Raw genomic sequence first — 13,808 nt, 5'->3', positions numbered from 1 at the left:
ACCATTTGGCCATCTACTATTGCCAGCTTTGTTTCTTGAAGTGCTACAATAGTGCAGGTTGTTTCAACCCCTGACATTCCAGTGGCAGTTACACACTTCTCATCACTTATCATGAATATTAAAAACTTTTCTCTCCATTGAGCTACAAAACCTCCATACACTTCACACAACTTTCTGTCTGCCCCAAACAACAGCAGACACACCCACGCACACACACTCAGCAAACATGACATGATTACATGGGGAAGGGGACACACACACCATCAAGTGCGGCCATGGCACTCAAAATGCATCTGCTTGGACTGCCAGGGCACTAAGGCAATCATTTCCCCCCTTCCTCTGGGAGGTCGAATGTAATGCCTCAGGGTTGTTTGGATTCAAATGCTAATATCAAAAAGTGTTAAATTTTAGTACTAGTTCATCCAAACATGAGTGTTAATGGAGTGGACTAAATTTTAGTCAAGACTAAGGGTATGAGTGGTAATATGTGCTAAAGTTTAGCATTCAACTTTAGCCCATACAAACAGGCCCTTAGTCTTCACCGGATCTAGAAACTGTTCCCTAAAAGCATTTTCCTTGTCCGCAAGCAAAGCCTCCTCTTCAAGCAGGCCACACTTCTTCATTAACAAGCAGGTTGCTTGTTGTTCCATGGCTAGCATTGGTTTTGGCTTGTTTGCAATTCTCAAACTTTGCCGGCCCGAAACGGATCCTAGTGCAGCACTGCAGCACTACCCTCTCTACCTTCTACATTTTGCATTGGCGTGAACAGCAAAGCCCTCTTGACCTTCTTCGTGAAGATTTGCTTCTCCTGCCAGCTGCAGCTCTTGCCCCTGGGTTGAGGTCACTTCTCGAATCGTTTTCCAACCAGGTACCAGTAGCGTAGACAAAAGTGGTGAAACTCTGAAAGAATAGTGCCCCCAAATGCGCTTATTTTTATTATCTTTCTGGTATTTTGATTCTATTTATTTTGGCTGGCGCACATCTTCCTGGTTCAGGCTGCCTTGCGTCATTTCCTTCCCAGTTTCAGTTCCTTCTTCATGGGCCTCTTGGGCCTCCTGCTTGGGCTTCCGCTTCTGCTTGCACCTCAAGTGGCAGCGGACACTTTCCCTGCAACTGTTGTTCATCCCCTTGGTCCAATAATTCTGGAATGTCAGGGGCGAAGCACTCTGCTCCTGCACAACTCCAGTTGGCAGTTGGCACACGTCGCTACTCCTGAAGGTTGGCATCCAGCAGCACTGTCCCCAGCCCCTCTCTGTCTTTGCCCACTTGTACTGGTTCCCACGCTCTGCCACGCACTGGTTGACAACAGGGTTTCATCGAGCATCAGGTCCTGCACTGTCTGGCACCTATTTTGCAGAAAATGGAAGGCCCTCGGCAATTTTTGCAATGTTCCTTGCGATCTTCGATACTGATTATTAACAGTGTGCTTCTGTTCAGAGCTTCTAGCACCATTTGTATGTTGAACTTGGGGAGTTACTGGCCGTGCTAGTTGGAAGTTTGAACCAAGCCTAGCTTAGCTTTCTTAGATTGGGTTTGAATTACGTGCCTTTCTCTTAGTGGGGAAAAACGTGTATTACTGAGTTGGAATTTTGATTCACACGTGGAGAACTGTGGAACATAACACAACTTGTTTGGCTGGTTCTCGCGAGTTGGAAGGAAACAAGGAATCCATGTGAATTTCCATGGAAGGGGCTAGATAGTATGAACATAGAGGCTTGGTCAACGACTCCATTGAAATCCAGGGGCCCAGGCACGTCTCCTTCGTCCTACCAACGCGTCCCGGCGCTGTGAATGCGAGCTGTCTGCAGCACCAAGATGGCAGCAGGGTCGCTGTCCGCAAGGTCACGACGTGGAAATTTGGAAAGAAGCTGTAAATTGGACGGCGTCTTCTTTCTTGACTTGACTCCTATAGCATGCGTGGGCAGGCCGTCGGGCGTCATTGCATTGCAGATATATATAAACGATGAGGACTCAGACTGCGGGCACAAGAGGCAAGAGCAATGATGCGAGCGTTGTTGGCGTTGGGCCAGAGAACATCAGGTACGCGCTGCTCATTCCTTTGGTTCTGCACTCATCTTTGCACATTTATAGTCAAATTAGGCGTCAGGCATGCATGATTATTCCAAGACCGTTCCTTCAAGTCTTCAACCTTCATTGATTCTGGCCATGTCTGTCTGTGCTCCAAAACTGTGAAAATCTGTAAGAGTAAATGGAAGACAAAAATCATCATGCTGTGTATGGTTTGGCTATGCTTCTGGCTTCGGTAATCTTTGTTCATGCCACAAACACTTTCAGCCAACGTATCATCTCATGTACAAGCTCTATTGATGATAATATATGAAAATTATCTTTACAATTAGTATTAAGCTGGAGCAATATTGCTATTAGTTCAGACGTGCTCTTCCATCTTCGATCAACTTTACACCACCTGACGCATGTGGCCACAATGAAAATACTCTATGTTGGTCCAGTCACCCAGAAATCATAGCCCATGGATATGGTCAAGTCCTAACAAGTTGTATACCCTACAATGGTTAATCCAAAAAGGAAGAATTAATAGAATTTATAAGAAATGTTGGAAACAATGAAACTGTTTCTAACTAATTACTATTACAGAAAGCAGATCGTTTCTCATAGCATACACAAACGAGTACTTTTGATATCAAAATTTAATTGTATTGATGATGAAAGGAGATCGTTTTTCATAGCATACACAAACTAGTATTTCTGATATTAAAATTTCATTTAATTGTATTGACGATGAAATATGAATGATATATACTTACAAGCATTCTTATTATTTCGAGTGAAACATACCAAGGAACTGAAGTTAGTTTTGTTAAATTCAATGCCAGAGAACAGCTTCAAAATATTTCCTGTCCTGAAATTGCTTATCTTGTCCCATCTGCTCCTGTTGGCATCAAATTCATGCGCTCAAGCATTGCTGAGCACAAATGAGACTGACCAGGATGTGTTGCTAGCACTGAAGGCAGGTCTAAGCCTGCAGTCAGATTCACTGGCCTCATGGGAAAAAGGCACTGATTTCTGCTGGTGGATCGGCGTCATCTGCAGTCACAGGCACAAGCACAGGGTATTGGCACTGAATCTATCCTCCACAGGACTTGTGGGAAGCATAGGCCCTTCCATCGGAAATCTCACGCACCTGAGAAGTCTAGATCTTAGCTGCAATCTACTGAATGGAGAAATCCCTCCACAAATTGGCCATTTAGCACATATGTCATTCCTTGACTTGTCAAATAATTCACTCCAAGGTGAAATCCCTGTGACAATTGGCCATCTACCATGGTTATCGTATCTTGATCTATCAAACAATTCATTGAGAGGTGAGGTCGCAGTGGGCCTAAGGAACTGCAGTCACCTTGTGAGCATCAAACTTGATTTGAACCACCTTACTGGAGGAATCCCCAATTGGCTTGTGGATCTGCCAATGCTGGAGTCCATGTCGCTAGGTAAGAACAACTTCACTGGTGTCATCCCACCATCACTTGGCAACCTCTCATCACTGCAGGAAGTTTACCTCAACGACAACCACTTATGCGGACCAATACCTGAGGGCCTTGGGACACTTGGTAGCCTTAATGTGCTAGGTCTTCAAGTAAACCACCTCTCAGGCTCTGTCCCACAAACAGTCTTCAACTCAACACTGGTCCACATTGGCATGCAGATGAACGAACTTGAGGGCACACTGCCCACAAATTTGGGCAGTAGCCTACCAAAAATCAAATACCTTATTCTTGCTGAGAACCATTTCAAGGGACCCATTCCAGCTTCAATTGCAAATGCAACCACAATGAGGTCTATAGACTTGTCTGGTAACAACTTCACTGGAATTGTGCCTCCAGAGATTGGGACTCTCTGCCCGGACTACCTGCTGCTCAACAAAAACCAGCTGAAGGCAAGCAGTGTCCAAGATTGGGAGTTCATCACACCCTTGGCAAATTGTACAGTTCTCCGTGGTGTCACACTGCAAAACAACAGATTTGGTGGTGTGATTCCGAGCTCTATATCCAACCTATCAGCTCAGCTTGGAATCCTAGATATCAGATTCAACGAAATATCTGGTAGGATACCAAATGGAATTGGTAACCTTCCCAAACTATTTAAGTTGGGGCTCTCTGGCAACCAATTTACTGGTCACATACCTGAAAGCATTGGAAGGCTAAAATTGCTCCAATTCTTGAGGTTAGAGAACAACAAATTGTCTGGGGCATTGCCATCCTCGCTTGGGAACTTAACACAGTTGCAGTACCTTTCAGTGGATAACAATAGCTTGGAGGGACCTCTTCCTGTGAATCTTGGGAACTTACAACAGCTTATTTGGGCCACCTTTTCAAACAATGTACTTTCAGGTCCATTACCAGGAGAGATCTTTAGCCTATCGTCCTTGTCATACATTCTGGATTTGTCTGGGAATCGTTTCAGTAATTATCTTCCATCTGGAGTTGGTAGACTCACAACACTAACATACTTGTACATACACGGGAACAACTTATCTGGAGTGCTGCCAGACTCTCTCAGCAATTGTCAGAACTTAATGGAGCTTCGTTTGGATGATAACTCCTTCAATGGTAATATTCCTACGTCCATAAGTAAAATGCGCGGTCTGGTACTGTTAAATTTGACAAAAAACAGCCTCACTGGTACGATACCTCAAGAATTAGGATTCATGAATGGCATGGAAGAACTGTACCTTGCAAAAAATTACTTAATTGGACAGATCCCTGGGACCATGGAAAGCATGGCATCGTTATATAGGCTAGACATATCCTTCAACCGTCTTGTTGGCCAAGTTCCGAAGAATGGCATGTTTACCAATTTGACAGGGCTATCTTTTAATGGGAATGCTAAACTATGTGGCGGTATTGAAGAGTTGAATTTGCCTAAGTGCCCTACCGAATCCGTGGAGCATGATCGAAGGATACCAAGAGTCATTCGAAATGCCATTGCAGTAATTTCTATTATCATCTTGGCATGCTTCATCGTGGCACTTATTTTCTTATTTTCAAAGAAGGCATTGAGATCTCCATCTGCAAAAACAATGACGGTGGATCCTTCATTGTTGGATGGCATGTATCCTCGACTTTCATTTTCTGACTTGTTTCAAGCAACAAATGGCTTCAGTGCTGACAATTTGATTGGTATGGGACAGTATGGATCGGTTTATAAAGGGGAAATCCTGCTGAAGGATTTAGTAACTACTATAGCTGTGAAGGTTTTTGATCTTGAACAACCTGGCTCATCAAAAAGTTTTTTGACTGAGTGTAAGGCGCTTAGCAAAATTCGCCACCGGAACTTGAACCGTGTCATAACTTGCTGCTCTTGTTCTGATTTGAACCAGAATGACTTCAAAGCTCTAGTCTTGGAGTTCATGTTCAATGGGAGCCTTGACAAGTGGTTACATCCGAAGGTAGATTCTTCATATCATGTCAATGTACTGACATTACTGCAGAGATTGAACATTGCTGCTGATATTGCCGCTGCACTAGACTATTTGCACAACGACTGCCATCCTTCAATAGTTCATTGTGATGTCAAGCCCAGAAACATTCTTCTTGGAGAGGACTTGGTTGCTCGTGTCGGAGATTTTGGCCTCACAAAGATTCTCACAGATCCTTTGGGCGAGCAATTGATCAATTCAAAGAGTTCTATGGGGATACTAGGAACAATTGGATATGTTGCTCCAGGTAACCAAAAACCCTATATGCTTTTCCTACAACAATCAGCTCAGCTGATGCACTTTTGATGTCATTTATTCATTGCAGAATATGGTGAAGGTGGTCAGATTTATCCACATGGGGATGTCTATAGCTTTGGTATTGTACTGCTTGAGTTGTTTACAGGGAAGGCACCTACGCATGACATGTTTACTGATGGACTGAACCTGCTGAAGTATGCAAAGATGGCGTATCCAGCACGACTGATGGAGATAGTCGACCCACTTCTGCTATCCCTTGAGGCTGAACCAGGGCAAATCAATGTCATCATGAACTCTATTACAAAGCTTGCATTATCATGCAGCAAGAACAGACCAAGTGAAAGGTTGTGCATAAGAGATGTTGTAGATGAGATTCAGACAATAAAGACTTGCTATAGTATTGCAGAATGAAACAAGGCAAAGTAGTTCCTGAGTTATGCAGCATAAGCGCCTTGTGCATGAAGTTTAGTAACAGTAAATGACATCGAGGAAGGAAAAACAACCTAGAAATATGGAAGAAAAAGTGTAATTAAAGCGATCATCATATCAGAGAGTATTGTAGTACCCCACTTACAATTGAGACTGGTCATACTTTTCTTATCCGGGTGCAGTTGCTGCAACATTTCCACCCACACCCAACGTTGATGATGTGCATACAATAATTATGAAGTTTTTCTCTGCATACAATAATTATGAAGTTTTTCTAATTAGCATATTACAATGTTAGTTTAGGTTTAGTACGATTATTTTGTCCGAACAAGGAGTCCACATCTTTTACTTGATTTTATCACAACAACAACATAGCCTTTTTTCCCAAGCAAGTTGGGGTAGGCTAGAGATGAAACCCGAAAGAAATAAGTTCAAGGTTCAGGCACATTGATAGCTAGTCTTTTACTTGATTTTATCCTGCTAAGAAAATCAAATTAGAGTTCAGTCCCTACTTCCCAAACAGTTTCCTAGAAACAACATTATATTTTTATCTTTCTGCTACCTCTGAATACAAGAAGGCAAGAAGGTCAAACAATACGCAGCCGGCACTGATGAACATGAAACTGTGGACGGCACGCTTAAAGTAACAAATAGTGCAGCCTCCTGTGTTGGCCCTGTGCTCAAGATGATTGGCTCAAATTGTTTCGGATTTCACCTCATATATTTTTTTCCTTTTTAATATTTGAGAATGGTTACTAAAAGAGATTGGATTTGTGGAAATAGTAGATTGATTAATTGAGAGACAATACATTTACATATATAGGGGAGGAGGATCGTGAGGCAAAAGGAAACCTCGTATAGGATCAGGACTCCTCCCCATATATCTCTAATCAAACATACTAAACAAGGCTGGCCGGCTGATAGCCAGGCTCTAAGCCGTACAAGATCAGGACTCTTTCTAACACCCCCCCAGTCGAATCATCGGAACACCGAACATTTAGATTGGACCTAAATTCCGTGAAGACCGAAGAAGGCAGCCCCTTGGTGAAGATGTCAGCGAACTGAGAAGTCGTTGGCACATGTAGGACTCGAACATCACCAAGTGCAACACGCTCCCGGACGAAATGAAGGTCAATCTCAATATGTTTGGTCCGCTGATACTGAACAGGATTGGCAGACATGTAGACAGAGCTGATGTTATCACAATACACCAAGGTTGTCTTGCGCAAAGGAGTGTGCAGCTCAGACAAAAGTTGGCGTATCCAGGTGGCTTCAGCAACAACATTGGCAACAGCTCGATATTCGGCCTCTGCACTAGAACGAGAGACTGTATTCTGACGCTTGGAAGACCATGACACCAAATTGTCACCAAGGAACACTGCATAACCCGAGGTAGATCTGTGTGTATCCGGACAACCGGCCCAATCAGCATCAGAGTAGACCACCAGATCAGCTGGTGTAGAAGGACGAATGAGCAAACCCATATGTAGCGTGCCACGAACATAGCGCAGGATGCGTTTAAGAGCAGCAAGGTGTGTCTCCCGAGAATCATGCATATGAAGACAAACTTGCTGAACTGCGTAGGAAATATCCGGTCTGGTGAAGGTAAGCCACTGAAGAGCACCAGCGAGACTCCGAAAATCCGTGGCACCCGTAGACGAGAGTGGAGGTCCTTCAGCAGACAACTTTGGATTAAGATCCACCGGAGTCAAGCAAGACTTGCAATCAGCCATTCCAGCACGCTCAAGAATCTCAATCATATACTTCTGCTGAGACAGAAAAAGATTCGAGCCCAGATGCTGAACATGCATACCGAGGAAGTGATGAAGAATCCCGAGGTCCTTCATAGAAAACTCCTGCTGAAGAGCACCAATAATCTGCCGCAATAAAGCTGGTGAAGAGGCTGTCAAGGCAATGTCATCGACATAAAGCAAGAGATATGCCACATCTGCTCCATGATGATAAACAAAAAGCGAGGTGTCTGACTTTGCCTCAGTAAATCCAAGCTGTAGAAGATGCGAAGCAAACCGACTGAACCAAGCACGAGGAGCCTGCTTAAGACCATATAAAGAACGATTAAGCCGACACACATAATTGGGATGAGCAAAATCCTCAAATCCAGAAGGCTGAGCGCAGTAAACCGTCTCTGACAAATGGCCCTGAAGAAAAGAGTTGTTGACATCGAGCTGATGGATCGGCCAAGAGCGAGAAACAGCAAGAGACAAAACTGTCCAAACTGTGGCTGGCTTAACAACTGGACTGAAAGTTTCAGCGAAGTCAACACCAGGCCGCTGAGTAAATCCACGAAGTACCCAACGAGCTTTGTAGCGCTCAAAACTCCCATCAGCATGAAACTTGTGCTTGAATACCCATTTGTCGGTAACCACATTAGCTCCAGCTGGCCGAGGCAACAGATCCCAAGTGTTGTTGGACAAGAGGGCAAAAAACTCAGCTTCCATTGCTGTTTGCCAGTCTGGATCAGCAAGAGCAGCACGATAACTCTGTGGAATAGGTGACAGTGAATCAGTCTGAAACAGAGCTGGAACCCGAAAACCAGACTTGCTGCGTGTACGCATGGCATGCTGATTTGCCACCGGAGTAACTGGAACTGCACCAGCAGGCAGTGGAGGGCCGACGAGGCTAGGAGCAAGAACCGGAACACTAACCGGAATCTCGCGCGCAGGGGCGCGCGAGGGAAGATGGCGCAGGGCCGACGGTCGCGCAAGGGGCGGCGACGGAGCGCAGTGCACGGGCGCAAAGCCGGCGGACGCGCGAGAGGCGGCGTCGGCGGGCAGCGCACGTGCAGCGGAAGAGGAGAAGGGCTTAGCCCTAGACTCGTGATACCATGAAAGAGATTGGATTTGTGGAAATAGTAGATTGATTAATTGAGAGACAATACATTTACATATACAGGGGAGGAGGATCGTGAGGCAAAAGGAAACCTCGTATAGGATCAGGACTCCTCCCCATATATCTCTAATCAAACATACTAAACTTGGCTGGCCGGCTGATAGCCAGGCTCTAAGCCGTACAAGATCAGGACTAGGGCTGGAAAAAAAGCTCGCAGCTCGAAGCTCGGCTCGGGCTCGGAGCGGCTCGGCTCGGCTCAGCTCGCGAGCTAAGAATGAGCCGAGCCGAGCCTCTTTTCGCGGCTCGCTAAAACGCCGAGCCGAGCCGAGCTGGATCGCTCTGGCTCGCGAGCCGGCTCGCGAGCTGAGCAAAAACCAGCCCAAGCCAGCCCAGTAGCCCACCAAAGCCCAATAGCTGAACCCTAACTCCCCCTCTCCACCCCATCCGCGGACCAGGGACCAGACAGCCACGCAGCCGCTACTCCGCTCCCCGGTTCCCCCGTCCCGGCCTCCCGGGCTCCCGGCCGTCCCCCAGGCGCGGAGGTGCCCGACGCCGGCGTCCCCCGCCGGCCGCCGCCATCAAGTACTACGCCGGCGTCGCATCCAACCTCGCGGGCACCGGCGGCCTCCGCGACTTCCTCCTCGCCGCTGAGGGCCTCCGCGCGGCCGCGGGCGACGATCCCAGATCCAGACCGCGCAGCGCCGCCGCCGCCGGCCTCCGCCAGACGCCGGACTTCCTCGACCTGAAGCCGCCGAGGCCCGAGGTGCCGACCGCCGCCCAACTCCCGCTTCATCCTCGACGGCTCGAGCTCAACGCCTCGACCCCAAGCTGCGCCTGAACGGCTTCATCCTCGACGGCCACTCCGGTACGCCTCCCAACTCTCGCTTCATCCATTGCAGATCGATCGGTTGCTCGTTCTCCATTGCAGAAGCAGAAATCGGTTTTTCTAGTACCTTTTGTGATTCTTGATGCTTGCAGAAGTTTCTCTGCATATAACTCCATGTGGATTAGTTTGCATTAAGATTATATTCGGTATTTATTCCATATGTTGTGTTGCTGTATTTCTAGCAACAACTTGGTCATTGCTTGACTGATTTATAGCTGATTTTTTCATGCTTGGTATTTTGCCTATCTCAAGAGAATCTAATCTGTATTTCTCACAAACATTCATTATTTTCCATACTAAATGAATGCCCATGATTTCAAAAAAAAGGAATTAAATTGGTCAGTTCCTGTTTCCTGGTATCGACTATATTTCACTTGGTACAAAAAGAGATAGGGGTGGAGTGGCTACTTATTTCAGCATGTCAAACAATCTTATGCCATTCAATCTACCTGCAGCATGGAATCTGCTGTGCAAGGGAAGAGTAATGAAAGTGAGGGGACTGATTCAGAGAGTAATTCATTTGACAAGAATGATGAGATGTCTGAGGATGACTTGATAGTGCTAGGTGGGAAAGGTGCTGCTGAATCTGATGGTGGAAGTGGAAAAGGAGGCAAGAAAAGGCGCAGGGGGGTGAAGAAGAAGGTTAAGGTGCAAGGGGAAGGGGGCAGCAGGAACAAATCCAAAGTTTGGGATGTCTTTGATAAGGTGACTATGCCAGATCCGAATGAGAAGGGAAAAGTGTTATCAAAGGCAAAGTGCAAATACTGTAAGAAGATGTATGCTTACATACAAGGGTCAACAACGTCGACATTATCAAGGCACATGAAGAATTGTGACATGTACAAGAAACATATAGCAGAGAAGCTAGATCAAAAACTTTTGAGCTTTGCTCCTTCAAAGGCAGGTGAATCTAGTTCTAGTCTCCCTACTATCACGTCTCCAAAAGATTATAATCATGATCAAGTTAAGAAATTAATTGCCAAGATGATTATAGTTCATGAGTACCCATTTAGGATGGTTGAGCACACATGGTTTAACATTGTCATGACTTATTTGAATCCTCTATACCAGTTTATTGGTAGGAAGACCATAAAAGCTGAATGCTTGAAAGTGTTTGAGTCTAAAAAAGAAGCACTAGCAAAGATCATTAAAGGTGTGGATTTCATTTCCTTAACCACTGATTTGTGGACATCTAATCAAACATTATCGTATATGTGTTTGGTTGCACACTACATAGATAGTGATTGGAAAATGCAATATCGTGTGCTGAATTTTTTTGAGTTAGATCCTCCACACAAAGGACCTGTGATAGGACAAGCTGCATATGATTGTGTTGCTGCATGGAAAATAGAGGATAAGATTATATCCTTGACTCTAGATAATGCTGCAAACAATGATGGTGCTATCCGTGGTTTGAGGGCTAGGTTTGCAGCTAGACAGGGTTATGCCTTCAATGCAAAATACTTCCATGTCCGGTGTTGTGCACACATTATTAATTTAGTTGTCAATGATGGAACTACCGCATTAGCTTCCTTGATAGAGAACTTAAGGTGCACTGTGAAGTACCTTAAGAAGTCTCCATCTCGCATGCATAAGTTTGTAGAGATATGTAGATCTCTTGCATTGCAAATTGGAGAAGGGATGAGGCTTGATGTGTCAACGAGGTGGAGTTCAACATACAAGATGTTGCGTACTGCTATAGCTTACAAGGAAGCTATTCAAGCATATGCTGATGCAGATTTAAACTATAAGTGGGAACCTACGACTGAGGAATGGGATTTGTTTGTTGCAATTGAACCAATTCTTGCATCTTTAGCTAAGGTAACCACTGCATTGTCAGCTTCTTCATATCCCACTACAAATCTATTCTATCCTCACATTGTGGATGTCAAGATTGCATTGAGGGCAGCAATGTTTTCCAATAATTTAAATTTGAAGAAAATGGGTACTGCAATGATGGAAAAATTCAACAAGTACTGGGAAGAAAAGAATAATGTTATGGTGGTTGCTACTATCCTAGATCCGAGGTATAAGATGAGATATATTGAGTGGTGCTTTGGTAGGATTTTTGATGTAGACCAAAGTGGATTTGAGATACAGGAAGTTCGAGCTGAGTTAGAAAAGTTGTATGAAGAGTGTGAGTTGCAGCATAGAGAGAAAAAAGCTGCTCAAAGCAAGTCCAATGCATCCTCATCCTTGACGATTGATAGATCGTGCGGTTTGCCTTCTGCTTCATGTGAATTTCAGTCATATTTATCATCTACTGAAGCGAACCCATCAAAGAGTGAGCTGCTCATCTATTTGGATGAGCTGAATGTGAGTTTAGAAGACAAAGAGTTTGATTTGCTGAACTGGTGGAAGGTTAATTCACATAGATTTCCGGTGGTGTCGAAAATGGCAAAGAAGTTCTTAACTGTTCCGGCAACCTCTGTGTCTTCAGAGTCTACTTTTAGCACTGGGGGTAGAACTCTAGATGACTATCGTAGTTCTCTACGCCCTTCTACGGTGGAGGCATTGATATGCGCATCTAGCTGGATTCGAGGTGCACATGATGGAACCCGTAGATATGTGGTATGTTATTCTTTAACTATTTGTTCTAGTTGGTTTCTTTTTTTTGTTTGACTTTAATTACTCTTTCTATTTTCAGGAAGAAGATGAGGAGGATGACATCGAGAATATTTCATTTCCAAAAAGCTTTGTAGAGAGTAACTAGTAAGATGTGATTTTCATCTGTTATTACAATAGTGTTACGAAATACTAATTTTTATGTCTATTCTCTATTGCATGTTTTCTAGGCTGGAGAGTGGAGACATCAGGACATGGAGATGGAGCTGGTCAACTGGACTTCGCCGTTGCTTGCTGGATGTGGATGGTGCCTGGGCGCCTGGCTGCCTGCTTTTGTAGTTTTGTGGAATGCTTGGAGGCTTGGAGCTGGACTTGGGTGGCTTGCTGGTCTGCTGGATGTGGATGGTGCCTGGGCCTGGGCGGCTGGGCGCCTGGCTGCCTGCTTTTGTAGTTTTGTGGAATGCTTGCACTTGCAGGCTTGGAGCTGGACTTGGGAGTTGGGTTGCTTGCTGGTCTGCTGGATCCTGGATGTGGAATTGTGGATGGTGCCTCAGTGCCTCAGTGCCTGGGCGGCTGGGCGCCTGGCTGGTTGGCTGCCTGCTTTTGTAGTTTTATGGAATGCTTGGAGGCTTGGAGCTAGACTTGGGTCTTGGGACTTGGCTGTAGTCTGTAGATGAGTAGATAAATGTTTAGCTCATTAGTTGTTTTTTATCTTGCGGTCTTGCCTGTGTAAGTATATACTATATGCAAAAACTAATCTGCATGAATTAGCACAGCAGTGCGTCGGCTCGCGAGCTGGCTCGAGCCGGCTCGCGAGCCTTTAACGAGCCGAGCCGAGCCGACTTTCCCAGCTCGCAAAATGACCGAGCCGAGCTTGGCTCGGCTCGCTAACCCACCGAGCCACACCGAGCCGAGCCGAGCCTGGCTCGGCTCGGCTCGTTTCCAGCCCTAATCAGGATTCTGTCTAACAGTTACAGCTTTACACGGCCAATGCAAGACATCTCAACCTCCGAGGCTTGCCATGCGTTTGTGATAGACCGATACAAGTTATTCCCTCCATTCCAAAACTTATATTGTTTTAGTTTTCTTCTAATTTATTCTCTAACTCTGATTTTTGAAATGAGGGGGTATATTGGTCAGCCACACCCATTTTATTTGGTACTCCATGGTGTGCTTTTACAATGTTGTTCTTGAACCATAAACATAAACTAGATTATATAATCTATGGGCCAAGTCCTAACTTCTCGGTCTACCGCGCTCACCGTGTAATGACTGTTAACCATTATGCAACCGATAGCACCTGCCACATCAATTTGCCGCCCACAATCCAATGTCTTAGATGTGTTGTTTCGTTGATAGAAT

The 13,808-nt window shown here is 45.2% G+C and overlaps 2 protein-coding genes and 1 long non-coding RNA gene across 4 annotated transcripts; 2 read left to right on the top strand and 1 right to left on the bottom strand.

Moving 5' to 3' along the window:
* Positions 1–1,958: 1,958 nt before the first annotated feature.
* On the top strand, positions 1,959–6,314 carry LOC120691016 (receptor kinase-like protein Xa21). Of its 2 annotated transcripts, XM_039973966.1 has the most exons (3): positions 1,959–2,040; positions 2,856–5,705; positions 5,784–6,314. In XM_039973966.1, the coding sequence occupies exons 1-3, from the start codon at positions 2,001–2,003 to the stop codon at positions 6,125–6,127; spliced, it is 3,234 nt and encodes a 1,077-aa protein (XP_039829900.1). In that variant the 5' UTR covers positions 1,959–2,000; the 3' UTR covers positions 6,128–6,314. The 2 variants fall into 2 exon arrangements, with proteins under 2 accessions (XP_039829900.1, XP_039829899.1); XM_039973965.1 differs by lacking the exon at positions 1,959–2,040 and having other exon boundaries at positions 2,520–5,705.
* LOC120691017 lies at positions 2,239–2,956 on the bottom strand. Its single transcript, XR_005682072.1, has 2 exons — positions 2,818–2,956; positions 2,239–2,525 (listed from the first exon to the last, which is right to left on the bottom strand). It is a non-coding gene; the product is annotated as an uncharacterized LOC120691017 (long non-coding RNA).
* Positions 6,315–10,337: 4,023 nt separating the features above from the next.
* Positions 10,338–12,717, top strand: LOC120688991 (zinc finger BED domain-containing protein RICESLEEPER 2-like). The gene is made up of 3 exons (XM_039971334.1): positions 10,338–12,452; positions 12,529–12,593; positions 12,677–12,717. Coding segments are annotated over exons 1-3 (2,181 nt in total). The 3' UTR covers positions 12,678–12,717.
* The last annotated feature ends 1,091 nt before the right edge of the window (positions 12,718–13,808 follow it).

Source organism: Panicum virgatum, chromosome 9N, assembly GCF_016808335.1.
Source record: "Panicum virgatum strain AP13 chromosome 9N, P.virgatum_v5, whole genome shotgun sequence".
In the NCBI taxonomy this organism is placed as follows: Eukaryota; Viridiplantae; Streptophyta; class Magnoliopsida; order Poales; family Poaceae; genus Panicum; species Panicum virgatum.
Note: the sequence above shows the minus strand (reverse complement) of the source record. Positions and strands in the feature narration are given on the sequence as shown.

Coding starts and splice junctions, on each gene's coding strand:
- LOC120691016 (XM_039973965.1), top strand. CDS start 2,768: ATGAATGATATATACTTACAAGCATTCTTATTATTTCGAGTGAAACAT. Junction 5,706..5,783: donor AATTGGATATGTTGCTCCAG/GTAACCAAAAAC, acceptor TATTCATTGCAG/AATATGGTGAAGGTGGTCAG.
- LOC120688991 (XM_039971334.1), top strand. CDS start 10,338: ATGGAATCTGCTGTGCAAGGGAAGAGTAATGAAAGTGAGGGGACTGAT. Junction 12,453..12,528: donor ATGGAACCCGTAGATATGTG/GTATGTTATTCT, acceptor TTCTATTTTCAG/GAAGAAGATGAGGAGGATGA.